The sequence below is a fragment of the Aethalodelphis obliquidens genome, unplaced genomic scaffold, assembly GCF_003676395.1.
Source record: "Aethalodelphis obliquidens isolate GAN/ISIS:26980383/991018 unplaced genomic scaffold, ASM367639v1 scaffold30, whole genome shotgun sequence".
NCBI classification, from domain to species: domain Eukaryota; kingdom Metazoa; phylum Chordata; class Mammalia; order Artiodactyla; family Delphinidae; genus Aethalodelphis; species Aethalodelphis obliquidens.
In genome coordinates this window covers 4518715-4542039 of record NW_020837974.1, presented here as the reverse complement: position 1 = coordinate 4542039, position 23325 = coordinate 4518715, and the positions used below count along the sequence as shown (strand labels likewise).

At 45.8% G+C, this 23325-nt stretch overlaps 1 protein-coding gene across 2 annotated transcripts; it reads left to right on the top strand.

The window, feature by feature from the left end:
* Positions 1-2158: 2158 nt before the first annotated feature.
* RAC1 (Rac family small GTPase 1) lies at positions 2159-23279 on the top strand. 2 transcript variants are annotated; one of them, XM_027125756.1, is made up of 7 exons: positions 2164-2396; positions 11867-11938; positions 14721-14838; positions 18944-19000; positions 20496-20558; positions 21299-21458; positions 21653-23279. In XM_027125756.1, exons 1-7 carry the CDS (start codon positions 2362-2364, stop codon positions 21781-21783), a joined length of 636 nt encoding a protein of 211 aa, XP_026981557.1. In that variant the 5' UTR covers positions 2164-2361; the 3' UTR covers positions 21784-23279. The 2 variants fall into 2 exon arrangements, with proteins under 2 accessions (XP_026981556.1, XP_026981557.1); XM_027125755.1 differs by lacking the exon at positions 18944-19000 and having other exon boundaries at positions 2159-2396.
* The last annotated feature ends 46 nt before the right edge of the window (positions 23280-23325 follow it).

Here is a 23325-nt window from a genome sequence, read left to right as displayed (position 1 = left end):
TCCCAGCCAAGTTGTCAATGACTTGCCGCGCGCAGTCTTAATTTGGATATCCGGTGGTCGTCTGGGTCAATCTTCTCGAGTCCAAAGAGATAGAGCGATAGGATAATGAGAAAGATTGAGAGGAGAAAAGCCTTGGCCTGTGGGCTCCTTCACAGCCAGAGAACTTCTCTCTGCCAGATCTTGCAGGCAGTGTCAGTCACCAACTAAGGGCCTCCTGGAATCTACACAGCTCAGGAGAAGTCCCAGCCACCCTTCAGAGGGGAAGCCGAAGCCCAATAGGCAGATCGAGATTCTGCCCTTTGAGTTCCCACGTTGGGCACCAGAAAAGATGCTGCAGGAAAGAGAGTGCGGGGCGAGAGGATGGTCACGTCCCAGGTCTCAGGTGAGTCTCTGGGGTGGCTGCCAAGGGTGGGTTCTTGGCTTTGTGCAGGAAAGAATTCAAGAGCGAGCCACAGTAAAGTGAAGGAAGGTTTATTCAGGGAGATACACACTCCACACACAGTGTGTGGGCCCTCTCCGAAGGTGAGAGAGGCCTTCAAGGGGGATCTTAATGAACAAAGAAGAGATGCCCTTTGCTCTGGAAACGTTTATTTTGAAATAATTGCAAGACAAAAATGTTAAAAAAAATTGTATAGAAAAGGTCTGATTTCAGAAAAATTGTTATAGTACTGAACAACTGAATGATTTACAGGAAGAGAAGACCTACAAGATGAAAATATTATTGGAAATAACTCCTCCGGAAGATCAGCTCTTAAACAGGGTAAGGGGAGTGTGAACTGGTTATCACCTTGCAGAAGGGCATTGCAGCAACATGTATCAAAACTTTAAACAACTATTCACCTCTTTTTTTCTTTTTTTTTTTAACATTCACCTCTTTTAACCCAGTAACTCCATTTTGGGGGAATGCAGTCTAAAGAAATAAAGCTACAAAGATTCTTGTACATACATGTTCATCCCATCATTCTTTCTCAAATAGGGAAATATCGGCTGTCTGATAATAGAGAAATTGGTTAAATTAAGGCACATGCGCATAATGGAATGAAAAGTAAGCAGTCATGAAAAATGTTCTAACAATGATTCAGCATGATTTCCCACTTTTGTTTAAAAACATGTTCATTATATATATACAGATGTAACTAGGAGGAGATATACCAAAATATTCTCACGTTAATGGTCTGCTAAGAGGACATTATCTCCAGAACTTGGTGCAAATCAGTAGGACATAGTAAACGCTCAACGCATTAAAAATAATTAAGGGGACTTCCCTGGTGGCGCAGTGGTTGAGAATCTGACTGCCAATGCAGGGGACACGGGTTCCAGCCCTGGTCCGGGAAGATCCCACATGCCGCAGAGCAACTAGGCCCGTGCGCCAGAACTAGTGAGCCTGTGCTCTACAGCCCACGAGCCACAACTACTGAGCCTGCACTCTAGAGTTGGTAAGCCACAACTGCTGAAGCCTGCGTGCCTAGAGCCCGTGCTCCGCAACAAGAGAAGCCACCGCAATGAGAAGCCAGCGCACCACAACGAAGAGTAGCCCCTGCTCGCCGCAACATGCAGCTCGCTCGCTGCATGCATCAACGAAGACCCAACGCAGCCAAAAATAAATAATTAAAAAAATAAAAATAATTAAGAATAACTAGAAAATGCATATGCAAAGGAGGAAAGTTCAACCTATTTTTGGCTGAATGAACATTAGTTATCTGATTAATGGTACCATGTATGGTCTTTTCTTTATAGTTCTAGGTTGCGAATTTTCTAGAAGGGCCTTGTCATCACCTAAATTATGGGGATCACAAAGAACAGATGTTCACCCCTTGGGCGGCCTCCGACAGCAGTTGGTCGCGGGCTTGGGGAGCCGGCTCCTGGAAGCCGGGGCCTCCCTCGAGGCCCACCTGGGCGGGCGGGGCGGGGCCAGGACCGCGGCCGAAGCGCACAAAGATGGCTGGCGGCCCGCCCCGCTCCCGGCTCCCGGAGTCCGGAGCCGAGCGTTCCCGAGCGCTCCCGAGCGCTCCCGAGCGCTCCCGAGCGTTCCCGAAGCCTAGAGAAACCCCGGGAGTCGCGCGGGCGGGAGCGGCCCCGCCCCGGAGCCTGGGAGCGGAGGCGCCGGGGCGGGGGAGGGGAGGCCGGATGTGAGTGGAGCGGCCATTTCCTATTTCTCTGCAGTTTTCCCCAGCTTTGGGTGGTGGCTGCTGCTGGGCTCTGGCTTCCCGTCGGCGGAGGGCAAGGCGGCGTGGACAGCGGCCCCGGCACCCCGCGCCCCGCCGCCCGCAGCCGCGCGCCCGCCCGCCCGCCGCGCCCCGAGCTCTCCGCTCTTCGCCTCAGTGCCCGGCCGCCGCCGCCGCGGCCCAGAGAGCGGCCCAGATGCAGGCCATCAAGTGTGTGGTGGTGGGAGACGGGTGAGTGCGCGGGCCGCCCCGGGGGTCGAGGGCCGGGGCTAGGGGCCTGGCGGGCGGGCGGGCGCCGCGGGCTGGCCTGGGGCCTGGCCGGGCCTCTCCCGGGCGGGGGGCGCGGGGCGGGGGGCGTGGGCCGCCACCCTCCCCGGGACCGGACGGCGCGGCCTGGTTCCGGCTTTTTTATTTTTTTATTTTTTGGTGTGTGTGTGGTGGTGGGGGGAGGGAGGGGATCGGCGATCGGCGGCCGGAGGGAAAGTGAACTCCACCCTCCCGCTTTCTCCCCGGCCCGCTGACCGCCCGGCAGAACTCGACCCGGGCCGCCACCCTCCCTCGTTTGCCTGTAGTTTGGGTGGGTTTACGGAGTTGCCTTTCTTAAAAAAGGACCCCCTCTTGATTTTCCCATTAACCTCGAGTTTCATTGAGACCTTTCGTGGGTCCCGGCGGTCCCAGCTCGGTCGTAGGGGAGGAATATGTGCATGGGCTGGTTGGGGGTGGATCCTAAACTGATTCGCCAGGGGGTGCCTTCCGCTTGTACTTAAGCCACTTTTCTGATTTTTTAAGGGACTCTCTGTTTGCTATTAAGGTGGGGAAACTTTTAGGATTTCTAGCTGCGAGGAGCTGGGTGTGCTTAAGACGGTTCCTTTCTCGGAATGTGGTGTGGTCATACATTTAAAAAAAAAAAGGAAAGAAAAAAAAGAAAAGAAGAAGAAAAAGCTGGCCTTCGCCTCATGCGTTAGGTTTGGGATGTAGCAGAACAGCCTCCCTGAGCCGGGCCGCCCTGTGACTCAAAACAGTTCTTTTCACTACTGTCTGTGGTGGTTCCCGGCCCTAAAGGAAGACTTGTCTTAGGCAGTTTTTTCCTCCCCTGGAAACAAGAATCTCAGTGTAATCCGAGCAAAATCGTGCGTCTCAGCATGGTTCGAGTACATGAGCATTAACAAGGAAGCTCCAAGAATTACTACCAGTTGCAGCAAAGTCAGAATGCAACTGGTACCTATTTGGAGTCTTGTAAAGTCGAACGAAGAGTTCTGGCATCCCTGTACCCTAAACTTGTTATAAGGGCTGGTTTGCTTTTATGCCTCGATGAATTTATGAGTTCTCGGTTTCTTTAGATCATTGTAAATTAGACATTTGACTTGTTTCTATAACTAATTCAGATCCATGAAGGACAATCTGATTGTTTTAAAAAGATGCCCTCTGTGTGATTTGTCAGGCTCACAAATGTGAAAGATTATTGACACTTCATAGTTCTGTCCATATTATTAAAAATTGTAAGTTTCTATTTAGGAATATGTATAGTAGTTTTGTGTTTTTTAACCCTTTAAAAGAAAGCTTTAATTTGGGGGAAATGTTCAGTTAATTGGTTTAACAGTGAAATCACTAAATTCATTTAAATGAAGTTTTGATCCTTTTGCTACTGAATTAACTGAGCATATGTCACTGTCTTAGGAACATTTTAAATTATCTGAATTTCCTTTAAAAAATAAGAATGCGGAATCAGTAATACATACTAGTTTTTTTAAAGTCATATTGCTGATAATCCATTACCTAATCCTAGAATGTAATGTTCTTATTTGAAAAATTTAAAAACATATGCACAGAAGACATATTCAGTTTACTTAATTATACTTACAGACTGTGGACCTCTACTGTTTGCTTGGCTTGTTTATCTAGTTAAATACTTGTTGAATGCCTACTGTGGAATCTGGATCCTTCCTTCATATCCCCACCTCACCACTTACGGGGATACCCTGAGCATATCACTCATCCCCCAAGAGAGGTGCCTCAAGGGGAAATTGTGAGATTAAACAAGATGCTGGCTATTAAGTGCCTCACAGGTGCCTGGCCCCTACTGAGTGCTTACTGAGTGCCAGCTGCCAGTATTTTTATTATTATTGCTGTTTCTGTTACTCTGAGGCATTGCTAGGCTCTGTGGAAGGAGTGTTAGGCATAAAACACGGTGACCTAGAGTTTTCTGTCAGTTTTTTAGTACTGTATTTGACATTGATGTTGACATTAGAAGTGAAATGTACCTTTACAAAAAAAATTGAGCTGTATTACTTTAAATCAGGGCTAACATGTAGCAGACATGGCTTAAGTGAAAAATCTAGATATATACTTTTTCCATCAAAAGTATTTTCCTGCTTTTATCTGAATAAACTATATTCCTGATGGGAATGTTTTATTAAAAAATTGTTACAGCTATAAGTGCGGGTCTAAATTTTGTGGCGTGAAAGTTGCTTAATGTTATGGAATTTCAGGCAGTTAGGGGCAGTTTAAGCAGGGAAGGCAAACTGGTTGAGGTTCCACAAATTGGAGGCTTCCTTATTTTAAAAATATTCTGGTTAAAGGCTCTGTCGTAACTGTATTATAATTAGCACCAATTAGCCTATATTCTTCTTCTTTTTTTAGAACTTAGCTTCTGCCTCTGACATTGTTTTTTTTTTTTTAATTAATTAATTTTTGGCTGCACTGGATCTTCATTGCCATGCACGGGCTTTCTCTAGTTGCAGTGCACGGGGGCTACTCTTCGTTGCGGTGCGCGGGCTTCTCATTGCGGTGGCTTCTCTTGTTGCGGAGCACGGGCTCTAGGCGCACGGCCTTCGGTAGTTGCAGCACGTGGGCTCAGTAGTTGTGGCTCGTGGGCTCTAGAGTATGGGCTCAGTAGTTGTGGCACACGGGCTTAGCTGCTCCGAGGCATGCGGGATCTTCCTGGACCAGGGATGGAACCCATGTTCCCTGCATCGGCAGGTTGATTCTTAACCACTGCGCCACCAGGGAAGTCCCCAAGCCTATATTCTTCTAATGGATTATTTTCTATACACCAATTCAGTTGGCATTGAGTATCAAATGTGAGGTAAATTTTGATACTTTTTAATTGTGTTAATCCTTTTGTTGATCCTGATTCTGTTAGTCCTTCCTGAACATGGGGTTTGTCACTTTAATTTGGGGAACTTCTGCCCCACGATTTTCTCTCAGCTTTACTTAGGTAAGACAGCATCTCACATTTATGATCACCCACATTTTAAATTTTTGGCTGCACTGTGTGGCACGTGGAACTTCCCCAACCAGGGATCGAACCCGTGCCCTCTGGGTGGAAGCGCAGAGTCCTAACCACTGGACTGCCAGGGAGGTCCTGAACAGCCACTTTTAATTGTGTGTTGTTTCGGCTTTGCTTGACTGGGAGGCTGGGGGTGAGTGACTTGAGCCCCCGTTCCCCATTTCACTCCAGGTGGCGTTAGTGGTCTCTCCAGCCCAGTGTCTGATTTAGACATTGCTGTCCAGGAATTTTTTTAGTTGAGCATGATAAATGCCTTCCATGATGTCATCTTGATAGGAATGTACACCAGTTCCTGCCTACTTCCATTGAACAAGCAGTAATGGTGTGATCCATGAGTTTAAGTTTCTGCATTGCCTTCCAAATTTATGTTTAGTGTTTGAATCTGATCTTGGTTGGTAAAATTCTGTGTAATGTGTTTTTTGCTGTTGTTTTAATTTCAGGTGATAATTCCAGCTAAAAGTTTGGGGTTGGGTTCAGTGAAGGAATATCAGGAGTCCATTTTTAGAAACCTTAAAGCCACCCTTTTATAATCTGTCTTTTGCATTAGTCAGTTAATGTCTTTGTACTTCCTACTTTTTCACCTTTGCATCATCAGGTAGCTCTAACTTAGAATTGTAGTCTTCCTAGAAAGGAGATGTTTTACCAGGGATCCTGCTACCAGGGCAGTTACCACATGTCACCAGACGGGATTTTTTCTTCCACCATCTTAATGTGAAAAATGTCAAACATGGGAAAGTTGGAAGAATTGTGCAGTGAACACTCATATGCCCACCACTTAGATTCTGTAATCAAGAGTTTGCTCTATTTGCTTTATCACATGGTAACGTGTTCCCATTTGGGGGCAGTAGTTTAAGAGGATTTGATACAGAAGCTGATTTTGGAAGGAGAATGGGGGTGACACACAGTTAGATATAAATTCTTGGTTTTGAACTCTGCATCTTTAGCTGACCCATATAATCAGCTACCCCAGGGTTAGGCTTGGTGGTTCTAGAATGACAGTCTGGAGTAACGGCTGCTTCAGATTTGAACTCTATCGTAGGTGGCATCTTCAGCCTTGAGTGTTCTAGTAACCTAAGTGTTGAGAATCTGAACTTTTTGAAGCCTCCAATGGTGATAATGACTGGCTTTCTCTAAGTTGGTTGGAATGTCCCCTGTTGGTGGCAGAACATCAGAATTTCAGTTAGGGTTTTGTGTTTTTGTAGCACTAAATTGCTCTATTAATCCATACATTTTCTGAACTTAACTCTCTGCGTAGTTATACATTTACTGAAGGGCTGGTGTCTTCAGTAAACGTATAACTGAAGTCCCCAAAACCCATTTCTTGGCATAAATTGAGGACTTTCATTCAGGGTCTTTCATTAATGCAATAAGTATAAATGTATATTTGATACTTATAATTAACATTCCACTACATTCTATTAATTTGTTCTTAAGATCCTAGGTACTTTTAGGGGTTAGGGGAGGGGGAATTAGAAGGGAGTCAGAAGGAACAAAATTCCAGTTATAAATAAGTACTAGGTATGTAATGTACAACATGATAAAGGTAATTAACACTGCTGTATGTTATAGATGAAAGTTGTTAAGAGAATAAATCCTAAGAGTTCTCATCACAAGGAGAAAAATTTTTTTCTATTTCTTTGATGTTGTACCTTTAAGAGCTGATAGATGTTCACTAAACCTATTGTGGTAATCATTTCATGATGTATATAAGTTGAATCATTGTTAAACGCCTTAAACTTATATAGTGCTGTATGTAAAATATACCGCAATAAAACTGGGGAAAAAAAGATCTAGGTACTTTTAGACAGCAATACAGGCTCCTTAGTTTGGTTTACAATAGTCATTGGAGAAATCTGGTTTTTCTGTCCTACTAAGATCAATTTATCTTTTTTATTTTTTTTAAGGCAATGCAGAATCTTCTTCTTTTTGAGTTGCCTGGATCCCTTACTTTTTTCTTTTCTTTCTTTCTTTTTTTTTTTTTTGGTCTGCTCTGGGTGGTGTGTGGCATCTCATTAGTTCCCCCATCAGGGCTCGAACCCATGCTCCCTGCAGTGGAAGCACAGAGTCTTAACCACTGGACCGCCAGGGAAGTCCATCCCTTACTTTTTTAAAAAAATAAATTTATTTATTTTATTTTTGGCTGCATTGGGTCTTCGTTGCTGTGCGTGTGGTCTTTTCTCTGGTTGCAGCGAGCGGGGGCTACTCTTTGTTGCCTTGCGAGGGCTTCTCATTGCAGTGGCTTCTCGTTGCAGAGCAAGGTCTCTAGGTGCATGGGCTTCAGTAGTTGTGGCACGTGGGCTCAGTAGTTGTGGCTCACAGGCTTTGTTGCTCTGCGGCATGTGGGATCTTCCTGCACCGGGGCTCGAACCCGTGTCCCCTGCGTTGGCAGGCACATTCTTAACCACTGCACCACCAGGGAAGCCCCATCCCTTACTTTTTTAATGTGAGGAAATTGCCAGTGTTTACAGATTTATCGATTTTTATGTGCTTTTAAGTTTTGGCTTATAGGTTTCAGGAAGTAACACTGAAGTTTACCAAAAATTTTTTAAGGAAACGTTTTCCTTGAGGTTCTCCTAATGGAAAAATAAAGGACATAGTAGGAACATAATTTACTGGCTTTGGTCTTGATTATTTCTACAGGATAGAGCAGAAGCATAGGTTAAAAAAATGTGCTCAATTGCCGTTAGATTAAAATGTTGTGTGATGACTCACTGTCACTTAAAACTTAAATAAATATTTTCTATCTACACTGTCAACTTTGTAACCCGTAAAAAAACTAGTAACAGTTGCGATTATTTATCACAAATAAGATACTTCTTAAATTAAAAAAAAATGTGTTTATGTGAATGTTCTTCTAGTAGACTCATTCACTTTCTAGAGTTACAGCATCTTTCAAAGATTAAAAAGAGACCGAACCGAATAGTTAAATATATAAAATTGGAAATTCCAAAGCAAATAGTAACTTCCAGAAATTATGCAGCAGCATCAGTCAAGGCTGACCAAATAACTGCTTCTATTCTTTATGTGGGGAAAAGCTGTGACTTTGTCTAGAGCCGATGTTGACTTTGGCCTCTAGCATTTATTTGTGGAGTGTGTTTAAAAGCGGTGAATAAATACACTAATGGGAGGTAAATAACCTTTTCTTTTTATCTGTTTTTTAAAATTAAGTAAACATTTAAATCAAAGGTTGGACATGTACTTATTTAAAAAAAGTCAGAATTTTATACTTTACTAATTTTCTTATAGAATACATCTAATAGAATACATCATTTTTAGCAAATGATGATTGGTAATAAAATTTCATTTATTATCAGGTGATGCCAGTACCTTGAATTCCTTTACAGTTAAACCTTTCAAAAGATGAAGGCTCAGCTGAAGGTGGAGTTTCAGGAAAAGAAATTTTGGAGCATTTAAAACACAGTTGGTGGTATTTATAGTGATGGCTTTGTTCCTCGTGCATAGAGGAGAGACTTAGGACAGGGTCTCTGAAGTGAAACTGTGATATTTTAACATAACAGTTAAAACTTTTAGAGCTTCTTGTCTTTGACATTAAGAGGCAATAACTATTAACATTTTTACACAGCAACATTTGTAATTTTGAAAAGAGATTCACTTATCCTGGCCTTAGAGTCCACTCTCTTCCTCAGCTACCACATCCAGCCCCTGGCCAAGCCACGCTTGTTTTGCCCCACATCTCGGTAGCTCTTGAAGTGGCCCACTTCTCTGCACCCTGAAACCCCCTCCACGGTCCAGGCCACCAGGGCTGGTTCCTGGAACACAGTGGCAGCTGCTTCCTTGTTTTCAGCCTCCAGTTTCAACTTCTTTGGTCCTCTTTCCACATTGTCATCAGAGGCTGCTTCTGAAAATGCAAATCTAATGGTTTCTCGGCAACAAAAATCTTCTGTTACTTCCCAAGTAGCATCAAGTTCCAGGCCCTTAACGAGAAGAGAGGACAACTTCTTCAGATTTCCCTCTGCCACTTGCCCATTCTTTCTTCGTCCTTCAGTTTTACTGGGCTTCTTGTAGTCTGGGTCTCGCCACGTGCTGTTGCGTTTGCCTAGAATGTTCCTCCTTGCTGTGTCCCCACTCATCAGTCTCAATGACATTGCTGCCGCCTCTGCCCCCAAGACTAGGTTAGATCCCTTTGCTGTCCATCTCCAGAGCATCTTTAGTAACACTTATCACACCTATAATTTTGTGTAATGACTGCATTTTTCATTTTTTAGTTTAGTAACTGCATAAGTTCCATGAGATCTTGTGCGTTGCAGTGTCTTTAGCACCTAGTATACTTCTGGCATAGCACCCAGTTTGTTGGTATAGATTGAAATTGCATTAATGCTCACAATAGTTTGGTGATGGAGTTGGTAGTTTTGTATCCATCTTACAATTGAGAAAACTGAGGCATAAGGAAGTTGAAACTTAAACAATTCCAGCCAGTAAGTGGTAGAGTTGGCTATGGGTCGCACATCTGGGACAGTGACTTCAGATATCTCAGACTCCTACTCATTCAGGTTTTTTTTTTTTTTTTTTTTTAACATTCTAAGCTTTTAACAAAATGTATGGCCAATGAGTCATTTCTGTTTAGAAAGCCTTTAGGAGTTGGACGCTAGCTCCTGATGATGTCATGTTTGACTATGAGGTCTTTGGGGTGAGGGAGTTCCAGCTTTTGTTAAGCCTTGATAATGTTATGAGTGCAACAAGTATTGGCAAGACTGCCTGGGCCTGTATGTAATCTGCTCTTGTTGAGAGGTTTTTGCTAAGAGTGCAAGGAAAATAGAAAATCACTTAACTTCTTTATTGTGAGTCCTAATTTATAGTAGTAGTTGAGATTGAACAACAAAATCTTATGACTCAGAGCTCCAGTGTATCTCGTGACCTTGGTGAGCCAACAGAGGACAGCAGGGAGATGGGCCCGTGTAAGGAGCATTTATTTGGTGAGCCCTTGGGAGGCCAGGGACTCTGAGAAGCCCCTGAAGCCACCCTGTGAATGTTGTAAAATTTAGAGAATGTGTGTTGGCTACTGGTGCAGTGATCGTCTTAATTTTTAGGTGATACCCCCCTGAAAAATTTTCCAAGTGGTTGGGAGACTTTCATCACCGCCCTGGCACCCTGTATCTGCTTCCAGTTGTGCGGGAGGCCCTCCTGTCTCGGGAGTATTTCTACACTCTTCTCTGTTACTTCTCCTCTTTGCAGCTGTTTGGGAAGCTTACTCCAGCGTCCCTGAGCCATTAATTAATATGTCTGGAATGTAATGTGTTAGCTGCTCTAAAAGTTTATGGTGGGGCTTCCCTGGTGGCTTAGTGGTTGCGAGTCCGCCTGCCGATGCAGGGGACACGGGTTCGTGCCCCAGTCTGGGAAGATCCCACATGCCGCAGAGCGGCTGGGCCCGTGAGCCATGGCCGCTGAGCCTGCGCATCCGGAGCCTGTGCTCTGCAACGGGAGAGGCCACAACAGTGAGAGGCCCGCGTACCAGGAAAAAATAAAAAAAGTTTATGGTGGATGTGAGGATGTGGCAAGGTGGCACGTGAATGCAGATGAATTAAAGTGAGAGCAGTTGTGTGTGGTGGTTGGTAACTAAGCACTCTCTTTAGAGAACAGCTGTCACTGATGGCCAGAGGGAAGGCTTTAGGAAGGTGGTGGGATTTGAGCTGCCACTCGGAGGCAGCAAAATATATTACTTAGCAACAAAATGGAAGCTGGAGAGGAAAGCTATGTTTGCATATTAGTATTCATCAAAATAATTTGAGGATAGATTTGCAGATTCTTGGATGAAAGCCTTCTAGAGATCTTCACAGAAGAGACTTTCAGTTTAAAAATACTTTTCCCGGGGACATCCCTTGTGGTGCAGTGGTTAAGAATCTGCCTGCCAATGCAGGGGACACGGGTTCGATCCCTGATCTAGGAAGATCCCACATGCTGCGGAGCAGCTAAGCCTGTGTGCCACAACTACTGAAGTCCACGCGCCTGGAGCCCGTGCTCCGCCACAAGAGAAGTCACCAAAATGCCCATGCACTGCAACGAAGAGTAGCCCCCGCTCGCCGCAACTAGAGAAAGCCCGTGCGCAGCAACGAAGACCCAACACAGCCATCAATCAGTCAATTTAAAATACTGTTCCTGTTCAACCTTGTGCTTATTAACGAGTATTTCCTGACTACTAGTGCTAACACCTAAAGCAGAAGCAGAGTGTGAAGCCTCTGGACTCTGCCTTTCTGAGTAGTTCTAGTTTGTTTACTTTAAATTTCAGGATAAAACTATGTGTAGTGTTAAATAAAAGGTTATAGAAACTCTTTAGCGCTAAGTACTTGATGTATATACTTCTTGATTTTTCTGTAAGTTATTTTCACCGAATAATGAAATCTAAGACTGCATTCATGTTGACTAAGCAACTTACACCATTTTTTTCTCTCTTTAGAGCTGTAGGTAAAACTTGCCTCCTGATCAGTTATACGACCAATGCCTTTCCTGGAGAGTATATCCCCACTGTGTAAGTATCCTGAGTTAAACTGGAAATTAACTTGTCTGTCATTCGTTGCTTTGGATTCTATTGACCTTTGTTCTGCTCTTTCTTAATCCTTATGCAAACAGATGTGATTAATTTTCCTTTCAGTCACTGAGGTCTCATTATAAGGTATTTGGACTTTTAAAAAATACTTAATGCAGGGGCTTCCCTGGTGGCGCAGTGGTTGAGAATCTGCCTGCTAATGCAGGGGACACGGGTTCGAGCCCTGATCCGGGAAGATCTCACATGCCGTGGAGCAACTAGGCCCGTGAGCCACAACTACTAAGCCTGCGCATCTGGAGCCTGTGCTCTGCAACAAGAGAGGCCGCGATAGTGAGAGGCCTGCGCACCGAGATGAAGAGTGGCCCCCGCTTGCCACAACTAGAGAAAGCCCTCGCACAGAAACGAAGACCCAACACAGCCAAAAATAAATTTAAAAAAAAAAGTAACAAATGTTCAAGTACAATTGGTGTCTTTAAAAAAAATAATAATAATCTAACGTAAAGTTTCTGCACAGTGATGAAGCACACAGCTTTCCTAATTGGTTTTTAGATATTCGGGAAGTGAAAGTTAAACCAACTGTGAAGTACAGAGACTGGATAATATAAGAGTTTCGGATAAGTTTGGCTTTCTGGGCTCTGTGTGAAGGGTCAAGGAACTGGAACAAAATACTCCATTATGTTTTAATTGGCCTTTTCTGGCGAGTAATTCAACGGTTACATGTCACTGTTGAGTTATTGGGCTTTGGAATTGAAATCAGGGTGTGTGTGCGTGGTGGGGTGTAGAGTGGGGGGACGGATGGGAGGACGGAATCAGCTACTGAGCTGCTTATTCCCTGTTGGCAGCAGAACTGGGCGGGGGTGGAAAAGTGCTTTTCTGATGGTGGGGTTACCAGGGAGCCTCGTAACGCACCGCCCTGCTGCTGGGAGCTCTGTCCTCATGGCTGCGGTGCTGGTGGAGAGGAAACGCCTCACTTCCCACTGTGCTCACCCCCTCAGTCACAACAGGCACATCTCGGTGTCCTGTGTGTGTTTTAACGTAAGTGGGATCACACTGTCCTGAATTTATGGTGGGGACTTTCTTAATCTCCACATGTAGCTAGAGCTAAATCATTAACAGCTGTTATTGACTAAAGTGCTGTAGCGGACTTAACCACTGGTCACTTGGCATTGCAAACAGGGCTGGCTAAATATCATTGCACGTGTCTTTGTGCACATGTGATAGATAATTGGAGGAACTGTGGCAAAGCAAAGGAACGGACACTTTATACTTTGATAGATGCTACACAGTTGCTGTCCCACAGGCTGTCACTTTGAGCAGCTGTGACTGAAACACCCCCTTCATACATACTGTGGTTAACATGAGTTAAAAAAAGTGACCTCATCATTTGCATTTCTGGTCACCGGTGAGGTTAAAATCGTTTGAATGTTTTCTGTCCATATATAATATTCTGTGAATTGCCTTTTGAAATCCCTTGCTTGTTTTTCCACTGAAAATTCTTCTTACTGTTGGAACTGTGTGAATGAGAAATATTTATCCCTCTGTCTCTCATTTGTCTTTGAACTTTGTTATGGTGTCTTCTGCTTTTTTATGTAAACATGCCATCCTACCTTTTCCCTGAGTTTAATGTCTTATTAAAAATGTTCTGTAGGATTTTTGTAGCTGAAGTTTTTATTTTTCATTCATTTAGAGTTTATTTTTTGGTATGGTATGAGGCAGGAACCTGATTCTTCTTCACAGGTTGAAAAGAAAAAAAGTCCCAGTACCGTTTATTGAATAATCTATCATCTTCCCACTGAAGCGGAAATACAGCATATGAGACCTTTTCTTTGTGAAAGCTGGTTTGGTCATTAACTTTTATAAATCACAATGGAACTTACTCAGACCATGACTTTGCTGTCACAGTGTAGTAAGATCCTAAGTTTTAGTCTTAAGTATGCAAAAATTAATTCTGGAATTCTATTTTAAAGGCTGATGTGTTGTATTCTGCTTGGCACTTGCCCTGGTTTACCTTGTGAAGCCAGATTTTAATGAGCTACTTCATGGTACTCGCCGTAATTTTTTAATGTCAACCTTATTTTCCCCCTGTCAGCTTGTAGACCTTCTAGGCTTCCTCTTATAGATAAACTAATTTGTGTGTAGCAGCCTCAAATTAATTTAAATACCTGTGTGAACTCACTTTGAAAGCGTTACACCATAGCTTCTCAGATCCAGTTTGCTTTGCGTTACCCTGCACTTTGGTCGCAAGGTGGATGACCAAGGCTCATCTTGGGGGGGGGGTGTTGTTCCGGAAACACTGCCAGCGCAGCCGTCCTGGTGTGCCCCCTAACTGAGAATGACTCACACGTGTACATGGAAAAGTCAACACGTGGGGTTTGAAAGAGGGATTAATTTTATACTTTATTTCTTCCTGGGGAGAAAAACTTTAATGCTCTCTTCATTAAAGGCAAGCAGGTTTTTATTGCTGACAGCGACTTGTTTTGGTTAAATTTAGTAGCTTGTTCCTGTTTCTCGGGTGTTTTTCTCAAGTGCTGCCTTTGTTTCCCTTACACTCCAGTTCCCGTTTTCCCTCTGCTTCTCAGCCCTTGGGAGCCTTGCTTCGCACCTGCAGGCTGGGCTGGGCACCTGCTGGCCTGGTCGCCTCTGGGCCTGCCTCGGCCTCCCCAGCTTTCTGCCCCCGCGACCCCAGCCTGGGCACCACTCAGCTCCCAGGTCTGTGCCTTGTGCTCCACGGCTAGAGACTAACCATTTTCACTCTGTTCCACAGCTTCGACAACTATTCTGCCAATGTTATGGTGGATGGAAAACCGGTGAATCTGGGCTTGTGGGATACAGCTGGACAAGAAGATTATGACCGATTACGTCCCCTATCCTATCCGCAAACGGTAAGGAGCATGACTGATTTTTAGTTTGTCCTTTACAATTCCTGATTATTTAATTAATTCATATCACCTCTGGATTTGCTTATATTGCCATCTTTTGGGTATATCGAGTAATAACAAATAACGTTAAATTAGTTCAATAGTGAATATCCGCCTGGATGCAAACCACGGTTTTGCTTGTTTTTATTTTTTGAGCATTACCAGTTATTAACTACGGCGCTGTGCGTTTTACATTCTTCCGTGTAGTTTTAGGACAGCCGTCTGAAATAGGTATTGATTGTTTTGTTTTGACTAAATAGTTTTAAGAGCAGTTAGTTTCTAGATGAGTTTGCTTTGTGACAGTTTTGTACCACAGAATCAAATTAAGCAGTGAAGGTTAAGGTTTCTTTAGATCAAGTTAGTAACTAATCTAACAGGTTTAATGCTGTTTTTCTATAAAATACATGTTCATTTTTTGCAGCTTTAGTACCTAAATCTTCTCAATGTAGATTGAGGTTTTAGCTTTATAAAAATGTGTCCACCGTGTCCAGTCAGAAAATTGTTAGATTGGGTTTGCTTGCCTACCAGCTGCCAGCTCGTCTCTACCAGAGCTAATTATATGGAGCCGTAGCCGTAGCTAATTATTATATGGACACATGGTCAGAAGCCACTTTTCTCTCAATAAGCAGTTGTCTTACTTGTATCATTTGCTTCTCGTTACATGTCTGTTCTTTGTTTTAAAAGTGCTTTTTAAAACAGCTGTGGAGGGTTAGTGACTAACTGGCCAGGGCAGTTTGCACAGAGGCAGTTGAGCGAATTCCTCGGGTTCAAATTCCGCCCTCCCCTTCCTCGCCCTGTGACTGGGCAGGTTTCTTCACCTCTAGGCCTGCCCCGTTCCTCGCAGGGCTGGATGAGTATAGATGTAGCGCGTAGAGCACGTAGAACAGCCCCAGGCGTGTCGCTGCTGTTGGGACTCCTCCTTGTGTTTGTGTAGCTGTGCTGGTAGATGTGGGGAGGCCCTCGGTTCCGAGCTGCATCCAGAGGAGAGGAAGATGCAGGACTCGCTCTCAGCGAGCCGGGCAGCCAGAGGGGTTGGGGTCAGGGAAACATCCCGGAGAAGACAGGCCTCCGCCCTTGCACTGATTTAATTATCACTTTGTTCTGGGGGGGAGTGTGAGTGAAAAGAAGTAATTAGTTCTAGTCTACCCAAATCTTGTTTTTTTTGCTTTTGAAATATGGCTTTTTCCAAGCAAAACTTATTGTCTTTTCCAGTTGCTTTCTGCTAGAGGAATTGCCAGGTTTCTTTCTTTCTTTCTTTCTTTTTTTGGTCCGTGGCATGTGGGATCTTAGTTCCCGACCAGGGGTTGAACTTGCACCCCCTGCATTGCAAGTGTGGAGTCTTAACCACTGGACTGCCAGGGACGTCCAGGCACAGTTTCTTTGAGCTGTAGATTTTTGCTGATTGTCCTTTAGCTGAATTCTGGGAAGAGTGCTAAACAAAGACCAAAACCATGAAATAGGAGGCTTGAATTGGCTGGCTTCTCAGTTAATCTCCAGGTAAAAGTTAACTGTGATTATGTATTAAAAATCAGCCCATAGGGCTTCCCTGGTGGCGCAGTGGCTGAGAGTCCGCCTGCCAATGCAGGGGACACGGGTTCGTGCCCTGGTCCGGGAGGATCCCACATGCCGCGGAGCGGCTGCGCCCGTGAACCATGGCCGCTGAGCCTGCGCGTCCGGAGCCTGTGCTCCACACCGGGAGGGGCCACAACAGTGAGAGGCCCGCGTACCACACACACACACACACAAAATCAGCCCATAGTCACCAAATGGTTTGAATTCTTCAGTATTTTTCAGTAGAATAGTTTAGGAAACTGTTCCATCCCCAGTGGGTGCTTGCTGAGTCCAGGTTTCAAAGGCATCTGCGTTGAGTGGTAGAGTAGGAGTCCCCAGTCAACTGGATACATCTGGGAGGGCGGCGTGTCACCACTGAGAAATGAGAACCATCTGCTGTGACTCGGGGGGTCCAGGGCAGGGTGCGGCTTCTTCCTTTGAGGCGGTCACTCACAGTAAGTGCAAGGTGACTTGGCAAGATCCCCACTTTGCATGCTGAAGAACACCTAGATAAGCGACACATTGAATCAGGCTGTAGTGTGTGAGGCCTGAAATCCAAGTGGGTGTTGTCCTTTCGGGGCCAGGACTTGAACTTTTCACATCCCATCTGGGGAAGGCAGTGGACCTGCACCGCAGTGTGTAACCCACCCCTTGCCAGCTTAGGAGCAAAGAGGGGCGGGCACCCCACTAGCAGTTAAAGCTGGGCCTGCCTGGGCTCCTTTGGAGACGAGAGGGTTCTCTTGGCTACTGAGGGCCGCCCCGAGCGCTGAGACGCTGGGGCCTGGAGGGTCTCCTTCCTTGGGCCATGCTGTCCTGCCAGGAGGAGCAGACCCTGGAAGTGGCAGGCTGGCACCTGGATTTCTTCTTGGCAAAGAGAAACCTCTGAACTTTGTATTAAATGAAGCCCGGTCTCTGGTTTGCAGGCTGTTTCTGTGGCTCATCCATGACACTGCCCTGACCCATGCCTGAAGGGCCAGCTGGATGATTTCATACAAAGGTCTCCCCACTCTCTAGGTCTTCGTGACCTACAAAGAGATGTGTATTTCCTGTGGTCATTTAATCCTGGCATCCTCTGTGTGGCTGAGTTAAAACTGTTTAAACCATTAGCTTCCACTTGGTTCTCCAAAAGGTGGTGGGCACGGGGTCATCATTCGGAGCGGTGAGGTCCAGCCCCCTCATTCTCCTGGGAGAGGCTGGTCCATTTGCGGACGGCTCTGCCGGCAGGCGGGCGGACGGGCAGGAGCGCCGAGGGCTGCTGTCATTTTGGGGCCTGTGAGGGAGATGGGGCTGCGGCACAGGAGTCAAGGTCGGTGGAGGCCCAGGGGCGTCTGGTGTGGGGAGGACAGGCCGCCACGGAGGGAGAGTAGCCTTCAGACCAAAGGGGAGATGGGCCTGAGACCCAAGACAGCAGCTCAGGAGGAATGACGCCGCTCCAGGACACGAGAGTGACCCTGTGAGGAGGGCTGAGGACAGAAGGACAGCGCGTCAGGTCGGAGAGCAGAGGTGGGAGGGACTGGACGCCTGAAGGTTAGTCGTCAGAAGCGCTAGAGGCGTTTTCTTCAAGCCGAGTTTGGGCTGGGGGCAGAAGGAAGAGGAAGGAACAGGCAGACGGTGTCACGTTAATGTGGGACGGAAAGCATGTTCTTCTCCATCAGAAAGATGTTCTGAAAGATGCAAAAGGGTAGAACAGATGTGGTTAAAGGGTATTTTGAAGCTGAGTTTTTGTGGCCAATCCCCATGAGTCCCTGTATCACAATGAAGCTTTGGCATCACTTCAAGGTCTCCGGAGGACCAGGCTTCAAAAATAGCCCATAGATCAAATCAGGATAGTTAGAGAGACTTTAACATTCGCTTTAAATTGTAAATCGGAGAAGCTTGAGTGAGATGAAATTAAAATAGTTGTCTCGCCTGTCTTTCTCTCGATTCTAGAATTCCAGGTTCTCTGTTGCTGAAGAGCAGGCCTTCAGTTCTTACTGGATCAGAGGAGTGAATTGAAAGCACAGTGGTACACGCTGGAAGTGCGGTCCCTCTGGGCGGCCCCTCCATGCACACGGGGGGCGGGAGCAGCGCTGTCCTTTCAGTAGAGCGGGTCCCTGCATTGGAGCCGCACTCCCGTGAGGTCACAGCCCTCACACCCGGCAAGTTGCTGGGCTCCTGTCTGAGAACTTGGCCGGAGAGCTTTAAGAGGTGTGTCGTTGCTGATGGACGCCCTCGCTGAGGGTGGGACACCCCTCTGGCATGTCCTTGCTGAGCAGAAGCCATGGGCTTCATGCTGGGGAGGGAACCTCCCTGTGCCACCACAGGTTGAAGCGCGCCTCGGTCTCCACCGTCTCTGACCTTCACAGAGTGATGGAGCGATTCAGCAGCGCCTGGCGTTATAGACCCGCTAGATCATCATCTGCTTTTAGATCCCTTGGGAGGGTTGAGACAAAATTCAGATGAAGAATAGGTAACTGGTTATATTGATTTTTCTTCTCGCTTTTTACTAAACTCAAACAAAGTTCTCATGCATTACTAGGTTGGAGAAACGTATGGTAAGGATATACCCTCCAGGGGCAAAGACAAGCCGATTGCCGTATGTAAAACTTTCAATCGACTTCAGTTTCAAGCTTTATCTGTTCTCTCGTTTCACTTAGTTTTCCTAGGATTTCCTATTGAGCCTCACGTTCCTTGAGTGTTTTATATTTAACGCACTCAAGGTTGGGGTTTTGCCTGATAGTTTACCTACTGGCTTGAATCAGAGCAGTGTGTGAACTGCTTTCCTCCCCCTCCCAGGGGACAGGAGGGACTGTCGTGCAAGGGCCCCTGTCCAGGCTGGTTGGGGAAGGAGTGCGGAGGCTCTACCTTGCAGCTCACGTGGCCCGAGTGCTTGGCGGGAGCGGGACTAACCACACTGCGGGCCCTCCTTCCTCCCGCTTTGGTGTCCGGTGCAGGGCCTGTCGGGCGAGTCTGCGCGACGCTGGTGAGCTAACCCACCCCTGCTTTGAGATGTTGTGATCAGCCCAGGTGCCGAGATGCTGTGGTGATTCTTGGACGAGCTTGTGCATGTGCTAGCATTTTCAGTGTCGTTTACGAAAAGCTGTTGTGTGGGATGTTTCTTCCCTTTCAGGTACAAGATAGCAGCTGGATGATCGCAAGGAACTTGGGAATTGTGTGCCTTTCACAGAGTAGCCTAATTGCCTTTTTCCAGGAAAGTGTTTCATAAATCTAGCATTTTAGAAACTCGTAGGCATTTTTTAACATGGGTAAATATTTAAATTTCACTTTTTCTTTTTTGGCCACGCCTCGTGGCACGCGGGATCTTCGTTCCCTGGACCAGGGATCCGACCTTTCCCCCCCTGAAGTGGAAGCGCAGAGTCGTAACCACTGGACTGCCAGGGAAGTCCCAAATTTCACTTTTTACACAACACAGTGCAAGCTTTCCGGAGGCCCTCCTTGGGTCTGAGAAGCTCTGACAGCTGGCAAGACGCCCCTTACATACCAGATCATCCTCCCTCCCAGAGGGACGTGCCTGTTTAGCGAATTCTTGAGACCCGGCTTTATGCCTGGGACTCTGACTGCAGTTCTTTAAGAAGCAGTTTAATTGGAACCCAGTGACCATCTAAAAATGTTTGTACTTAAGATTCTGATGGGAGCGTAATGAAAAGCATACCATTTGAGGATAACAGTTTTTAATTTGAATCTGCTTTTGACGGACTGAAACCAAGTTTTATAGAAATATTGCCATAGTACCTGCCACTCGTTCTTGTCCCCGTGTAGTAACAGAGCATCAAGTTAGTTCCCAGTGGGAGCTGGGAAGGATGGAAAAGAGGCCTCCCAGGGGTCTGAATTTGATGTCTCTCTGTAGCCTCGAGTAACTTACAGCATATTTCGTACTCCACTCCCCTTCTCACTGGTAACTGGTGCTTCACATGCTGGTTCTGGTCTGGGAGCGTCTGACTACACTGCAGGCATGTCGGGGAGAAGGCGTATGCCCTGGCCCCATGCTTCCCTCCCAGCAGCACTCAGGAAGCCAAGTGCATTCCTCACTGTGAGACCGTTTTCTGACACCTCCCTGTCTTCTTTTATAGGATGTATTCTTGATTTGCTTTTCTCTTGTGAGTCCTGCATCATTTGAAAATGTTCGTGCAAAGGTAAGTGGGATTTTTTAGGAAAATATTTTGTTACATAATGTCACTCTCAGGAAGAAACATTAAAAAATAAAATACCATTTACTGATAGAAACTTTCAGTTATTTGAGTTGATTTTAGTAATTCTACTACTTAGGTAATTTTTTACATAAGTCATCAGTTTTTTAGGTACATGACTTGAGTATGCAGAGTTCTAAAGTCTCAAGGTCTGATTCAGAAGTGCCGTGTTCCTGGTTAAAATAATGAAGCACTTCGGAGTCGGTCTAATAAAAATAATGACCATACTTTCTACTCTGGCATCTTTCATGAACGTAGTGAAAATGACGGGTGAGAGGCCCTTCAGTTGGGATCGGGGACGTGTCTGGTGGGGGTAATGGCGGCAGAGCTGAGACCTGGGTCCAGATAGTTTTATTCTCATCCTTGAATACGTAAGGGATTTTGAGATGACCTAAGAACCTGGCCTGTTTTACCAAAAACAAAGTAGTTGGGTGGGGGGGTGGGGGGGTTGTCCTTCCTCTCTCCTCTCTCACGGACAAGTATAGCTGTCAGTAGGGGCGTGAGTCCTGGGCTCCAGGCTGGCTAGGCACACACCGCAGCCAGTCGGTGGTTCTGGAGGGTGTGAGCTAGGCAAGGGGACGCGGTGACCAAGTGGGTGGTTGATGCAGTTGGGCACCTGTGTGGATACAGTTCAGGCGAGGGCGGTTCCGAAGGAGAGGCTGACTGCCTCCTCTGCTGGTGCCTAGTGGTACCCTGAAGTGCGACACCACTGTCCCAACACTCCTATCATCCTGGTGGGGACGAAACTTGATCTGAGGGATGATAAAGACACGATTGAGAAACTGAAGGAGAAGAAGCTGACACCCATCACCTACCCGCAGGGCTTGGCCATGGCCAAGGAGATCGGTATGGAACCCCCCATTGTCATGTCTGCTTTGCCCACGTTTTTATTTTCGTGATGGAGGCTGCAGTCCCGCCTGGGGGAGTGGACTCGGGGTCTGGCTTGCCTTTCGGGACCCCGCAGAGCAGGGCCCTCGGTGCCGTGTCAGGGTGGGGGGCGCCCCCGTTCTGATCTGAGGGTGAGGCTGTGTTTCCCACAGGTGCCGTCAAATACCTGGAGTGCTCGGCGCTCACGCAGCGAGGTCTTAAGACGGTGTTTGATGAAGCTATCCGGGCGGTTCTCTGCCCGCCCCCCGTCAAGAAGAGGAAGAGAAAATGCCTGCTGTTGTGAATGTCCGGGCCCCTCCCGCCTGTCCCTGTCCCCCAGGACCCTTTGTACGCTTTGCTCAAACGGTGGAGCCTTCGCACTCAATGCCAAGTTTTTGTTACAGATTAGTTTTTCCATAAAACCGTTTTGAACCAATCAGTAATTTCTAGGTTTTGTTTGTTTAAGGTGTAAGAGTTCAAACTTTCACATCCTATTAAAGTTTAGCCCTAAGATGACAAGCTTCCTTAAAGCCTTATTTCTCAAAGCCCCTATTCTTGCTCAGATTAAGAGTTGCCAAAATACCTTGTGAACTAAGTTGCATTGTTGGGCTAAGAACACTAAGCACTAAACTGTTCAAAGACCTTTGTCTGGAAGAGACTAGCTTCTGAGGCAGGAGATGCAGACGCTCGCTAATGAGTTTCAGACGCGAAGAGCAGTACAGCCTCCTTCCTGAAACGTTGCCATTTAATGCATCCTGATTTACCAGCCCATGTTCACTACCTAACACTGTACTGTACATCATAATGAACGAGTGTAACAGCTCAGCTCTTTGGATCAATCGTTTTGATTTCGTAGTGAGATTTTTAAAACAAATTAGTGTATTAGCTTTGGTGAGATTTTGAACAGAGCTTTTACTGCCGTGTTCCCTCCGATGAAGCATTCTGCTCTGGCCGCGGGTGCACTGGGTGGAGTGTGTGGAACACTTGTGATCAGAGGATGAAAACAGTATTTTAACAAAATATGGAGATTAATTTACACTACATTGTATACGTAATAAACTATTAAAAGTGTCACGGGTAAACGTTTTAAAAGGTTAATTTCTGTCAAATGCAGTAGATGATGAAGAAAGGCCGGTATTATCAGTAAGTGTTTTCTTAAGCTTTTCCTTAAACGTGCCCATCCCTCCTGAAATTGGGCATTTAATCCATCTTTGACCTCATCATTCTCATAGTTGCTAACTTAGTAAGTGCTTTTCTTATAGAACCCCTTCTTAATGAGCAATATGCCTCCTTGTATTATAAAATCGTTCTGAATATGCATTAGAAAATTTTTTTTGTAGATTAGTAAAAGTGCATTCCTGTTTTCATGTTACCTTATCCAAAGCTAGTAAGTGCTTTCCTTGGTTTTCTAGTAACTAGGTGTAAAAATCCTATGTTGCAGCTTTACAGTTTTTAAAATACTTAGATATTCTTAAACTGTAAACCCTGCCAGATCACCGACACTGCACCTGGACTAATAACACTGACCGCCTCTTGCCTCACAGCGTGCACACGCTTCCTGTCCTTGCCCTAACGATGTTCCTTGGGGTCTGTGAGGTTCTGTCAACCCCGTGCTCGTGCTAACGAAGTTCTGTACAACTTACCCACTGGCAAGAATACGAGCTTGGACCTTTCAACCACTAGAACAAAATTTTTTAAATTGACGGTTGCAGAATTGTGGAGTGTTTTTACATTGATCTTTTGCTAATGCGATTAGCAGTATGTTTTGCATGTATGACTTAATAAATCCTTGAATCATGATTGGTAATACTGGAGTTCTTGAGAGCTTGGGGAACCACCTGCTGGG

What these genes read in the sequence shown, in the direction of transcription:
- RAC1 (XM_027125756.1), top strand. Translation starts at nt 2,362, where the DNA reads ATGCAGGCCATCAAGTGTGTGGTGGTGGGAGACGG. An exon ending in CCCTATCCTATCCGCAAACG is followed by an intron (nt 14,839 to 18,943) that starts GTAAGGAGCATG and finishes ATGCATTACTAG; the next exon opens with GTTGGAGAAACGTATGGTAA. An exon ending in GCAAAGACAAGCCGATTGCC is followed by an intron (nt 19,001 to 20,495) that starts GTATGTAAAACT and finishes CTTCTTTTATAG; the next exon opens with GATGTATTCTTGATTTGCTT.